General features: G+C 36.0%; 1 protein-coding gene across 1 annotated transcript in view; it reads left to right on the forward strand.

Moving 5' to 3' along the window:
• The window catches only part of LOC144973478 (acid phosphatase type 7-like), a 21,345-nt gene that overhangs the window by 6,292 nt on the left and 10,053 nt on the right, over positions 1-5,000 (forward strand). Inside the window, exons 4-5 of the mRNA XM_078915957.1 lie at positions 3,171-3,196; positions 3,916-4,013. Of these exons, the coding sequence (XP_078772083.1) occupies positions 3,171-3,196; positions 3,916-4,013 (124 nt within the window). The remainder of the gene's footprint in view (positions 1-3,170; positions 3,197-3,915; positions 4,014-5,000) is intronic.

Genomic DNA, 5,000 nt, shown 5'->3' on the forward strand with positions numbered 1-5,000 from the left:
CATTCGAACGCCTGCTTGTTCATCTCCATCTAATAGTTCTGTCTGTGGCATCTATGATTCTTTCTAGGATAATTCTTGCTAACACTTTGCTTGGTACCTACTGAAAGTAATGTAATACCCCTCCGGACTAGGTTGAGTAGCTTATGTACCTGATTGACCATTTCAGCTCCCCCTTCATTTAAGTCCTCAGGTGGTATGTTGTCTATTCCTGAAGCCTTGCCACTTTAAAGTTGCTATATTGCTCTTCTTATTGCTGTTTTTGTAATTTCTCGTGTGTTGAAGACAAGCATGTTTCCTTGATCTATGTTAGACACGCAGTGATGCCAAAACTCCGGTTTCACCTAGGGGAAAAACCGGTCTGGAGCAAAAAATTCCGGGTTACGGGCAACTTCCGTCGAATTCCGGTGATGTTAAATTGTTCCAAGGATACCTCCCCCTGCCCCCCCCCCCTGTCCAGTCACTACTAATACAACCACCACCTCAACATCATCATCACCACTACTACTACTACAACCACAACGACACCACCACCACATCATCATCACTACTACTACCACCCACACCACATCATCGCTACTACTACAACCACAACCACCACCACCACATCATCATCACTACCACTACTACTACAACATCCATTATCACATCGTCATCATCACTACTACTACTACCACTACTACTACTACTACTACTACTACTACTACTACTACTACTACAACCACCAACACAACATCATCCTCACTACCACCATTAGGTTTTGGAGCTTTACTTCGTTTGAAATAAGGAAACTTTGGGTTTGTATTTGGCAATGTGTTCATATATCATAATTTGGTTCTAATCAGTTATCTATTTAGATCTATACACTTTTTAAACACAATACCAAATATCATCCCAATTGCCTTTTTTCTGTGCGGAAATTCCTCTTTCGGCATTGAAATTCCTCCTAGTGGTGTCTGAATTCCTGTGAGTCAAATTGAAAATTGGCATCTCTGGACACGTTTTGAGGTGTGGGTCTATTTCTTGGAAGTACTCTTTCCATCTTTCAAGTTGGCTTTCAATAGAAGTTAATAATTTTCTTGACTTGTTTCTAACAAGCTTGTTTGAGAAATTGTTTTTGCCACTAAGCAGTTTTGTCGTTGTGTATTGTGGTTTTAGAACTCCTTTTTGGGCTGCTTCCTCTGCCCGTTCAGCTATTTCATTAATATATGATCTTTCATCAACTCTCAGCAGTTTTTTAACTTCTTTCGCAATTTTATTATGCTCGATGTTGGCCTCTTGCTTTTGACTCCTTGTCTTTGCTCGGATAATTTTCTGTTTCCTTGTTTTTCGTTCTTCTACTATTTTCCAAGTTTCTTCTCTTATCCCTGTTTTTTAAAATTAGCTGATGGCTTTCCTAGAACATTTTCACATGAGCTAACATGGATATTTTAAATGTTTTTCCATGAGTTCCCAATATCTTCAGATATTATATCATCTTCTGCCCGAAGGACACTAAATTTATTTTGTAGGGATATTTTAAAGGTTTCTCTTGTTTTTCTTTTGATTGAAAGAAACTTTCTGACGTAAAACTTTGTTCTTATTTCTTTCTGTTTTTCTTGATGTGAGTTCCATCTTCGGCTTAGCAGTTGCTAAATGGTGGTCAGATCCAAAATAAGCTCCTCGTTTTGCTCTCTCATCCTGTAAAGAGCTTTTCCAGCGCTGTCTAATAGCTATTATATGGTCAATCTGGTTTTCTGTCATGGTCTGGGGAATCTCATTTAACTTTGTGTCAGTCTCTTTGTGGGAAGAGTTTTCCTCCTATTGCTAGCTCATTGAAGGCGCAGAAGTCAGAGAAAAGTTCGCCATTTTCATTCATGGTTCCAAGTCCATGTTTTCCCACCATTTCTTTCTCTCTTCCACTGTTTACACAAGAACCAGCATGTTTCGTTTTGGTACTTTGTCCACAGTTGTCTGGAGATCGTTGTAAAAGTTTTCTATGTCATCTTCCGCAGCATTGTTTGTTGGTGCGTAGCGCATAATAATAGTAGCTTTCTGGAATTTAGATTCAAACCTTGCTTTGATAATGCGGTCAGATATTGGTTCCCAATCTATGAGACTTTTGTTTACTTGTCAAGACAAAAGCAGAGGAATTCCTACTTCTTCTCCTTTTTCGTAAATAGAGAAGGATTTCTCCTGTCTAGTTTAATTTCTCAAAAGTTGTTACGCAGAGTCCGAGCAGAGTGATATTATAGCTGTTCATTTCTTTTGTGATTTGAGCACACTTTCCTGCTACTCTCCTGGTTCGTGCATTCCATGTTCTAATAATATAGGTAGGTGGAGTAGTTGGGGGGGGGGGGTCCTTGGGGGAGGAAGGGTGCTCAGTCCAACAGCTTCTCTTCGGCTTTCACCGAAGCACGCCATATCTCTCCGACGGAGAGTCCTACTTCTCCCCAAGGTAAAAGGAATATTTTTGGTCGCTTTAGAGGTTTCTGTAACAATAGTCCTTTTTACAGGAGAAGGTTGTTAGCCGGCTGCCAACCTCTTTACTACTGTAGGACTATGGATCTTTTCTTTCAGGTTTTCCATCCCTTAGACGTTTGTATTCCAATACTAACGATCTCCATCTGCCGGAGTTCGAATTCAGAGTTGTCTCTCTGCTAGATCGACTGCATGCCGTGGCTCATGAGCTGAATCTACCCGGGATTTGCTATTTACTCATAGCTGGGAGACTGGTGCATGGGCACTAAGGCGTGTTCCACATGTCGGTGGGCCTACACGCGCATGTTAAGGGGGGCCAGACTTTCCTCACTTTCCCAGTTATACTGCCGAGTACTCGGTCCCTGAGTGGAATTTAGCCTGCTGTCGACCGGAGCTCACATGAATTCTGTGTCAAAGACTGCGAATCAAGGAAGCTCGAGTAGTAGGCACACCAGAAAATGGGAAATATAATGACGGTTAAAAAAAAAAAAAAAGAAAGAAAGAGAGAATAAATTTAGAAAGATTAAATATTATTCTCGGTAGCTCCCCCCCCCCCCCCCCCCCACACACACACACAATATCCCAAAAAGAGGAGATACTTTGAAAAAAATAAGAGAGAAGTAGCAAAACTTAAATGTCAAAATGTTTTTATAAAAGTGACCGCTTGGTTTGTTTTAATTTGTCTAATATTAAATTCAAATATATTTCAACAGGTGATTTTGCCTACAACATGGAGACGGTAAGTATAATTATTTTATTAGATCATTTAAACCGTAAAGCATCTTTATTTATCTTCAAATTCGGCGTTGTGACACCAAATTAGTCGTATAGCATTGTCTCAAATACAATGGTTTCCATGTATGTGACTAGTAGTCAGGAGGAAGCAAGAAAATGGGCAAAGAGGCGGAACAGACACTCATACTCAGACGAAATTCACTACAAGGCTTAGGATCATGGCCGACTAGAATACTATAGTTACGTCATGCTTTGGATCAATACGCATTGACTCTGATCTTTTATTTTATTTAAATTCACTAAGTACGTATTTTTGCCTTTACAAAACAAACAATCACATATTATTTATGTGTATTTATTTAATGTTATAACTGTATCTAACAAAACAGACCATTGTTAACTTTTATTAAAATATTGCCAATTAAGAAATGAACAGAATTTGTCAGGTGATTTGGAAACGTTTCCAACATATCACAATCCAGTTTGTCTGGATGAGCGTGGCTCAGCGGTACGATCTTTGCTTCGTACCCAAAAGGTCCCGAGTTCGATCACCCGCCACTGCGTTGTGTGGCCTTGAGCTAGTCACCTCGCCCTAGTTCAATTTGCGGCGATGTACTGCGGCTGACGCCTGGATTATTCCAGTCTTACCTTGGAATAGATCCTAGAGACAAATTTCCCCTATGGGATGTATAAAGGGAATTTATTATTTATTTTTATTTTCAGGAAAACGGTCAAGTCGGGGACGAGTTCATGCGTCAAATAGAGCCACTGGCCTCATCTATACCGTACATGACTTGCCCAGGAAACCACGAAGTCGCTTAGTAAGTCTTTGAATCTAATGCAACCTATCCGTCCACAAACAAGTGATATCTCCTGACGAAAGTATTGAAAGTAGTTGGAGCAAATGAATACATGCTGATAAATAGTATAAGTGAATACTAAGAATCTGGAGGGTGTGGAGTGTAACATTAGTGAACAAAACGAAATACCAGTAGCTTTTCAAAGTACAATTTTTTTATGCATAAACAACAAAAACATTTAAAATGGTAATAATAATAATGATAATAATAATAATAATAATAATAATAATAATAATAATAATAATAATAATAATAATAATAATAACTAATAAAATAATAATAATAATAATAATAAATAATAATAATAATAATAATAATAATAATAATAATAATAATAATGATAATAATAATAATAATAATAATAATAATAATAATAATAATAATAATAATAATAATAATAATAAATAATAATAATAATAATAATGTAGATCATTTATACCGCGTCTATTGCATACGCAAACAGCTCTAGGCGCCTGTGGCAACACATAATGTAGAATCAAGAAATACAATAAAGGGGTTTTATCATGTCTTGTTGGGAGAAGCGAAGGAGATCGAGTACTTTTGGTAAATTTAAGCAATCTTTGACAACGGCAACAATTTAAAATACCTAACACCCCCGCCATATATTATTATTATTATTATTATTATTATTATTATTATTATTATTATTATTATTATTATTATTATTATTAGTATTATTATTATTATTATTATTATTATCATTATTATTATTATTATTTATTAATATTATCATCTTCGTCATCAGCATCCATCATCATCATCATCATCATCATCATCATCATCATCATCATCATCATGATAATAATAATAATAATAATAATAATAATAATAATAATAATAATAATAATAATAATAATAATAATAATAATAATTTAAAAAATAATAATAATAATAATCATCATCATCATCATCATTATTATTATTATT

This window comes from Berghia stephanieae, chromosome 5 (assembly GCF_034508935.2).
Source record: "Berghia stephanieae isolate SIO BIC M18660-M18661 chromosome 5, UCSD_Bste_1.3, whole genome shotgun sequence".
NCBI classification, from domain to species: domain Eukaryota; kingdom Metazoa; phylum Mollusca; class Gastropoda; order Nudibranchia; family Aeolidiidae; genus Berghia; species Berghia stephanieae.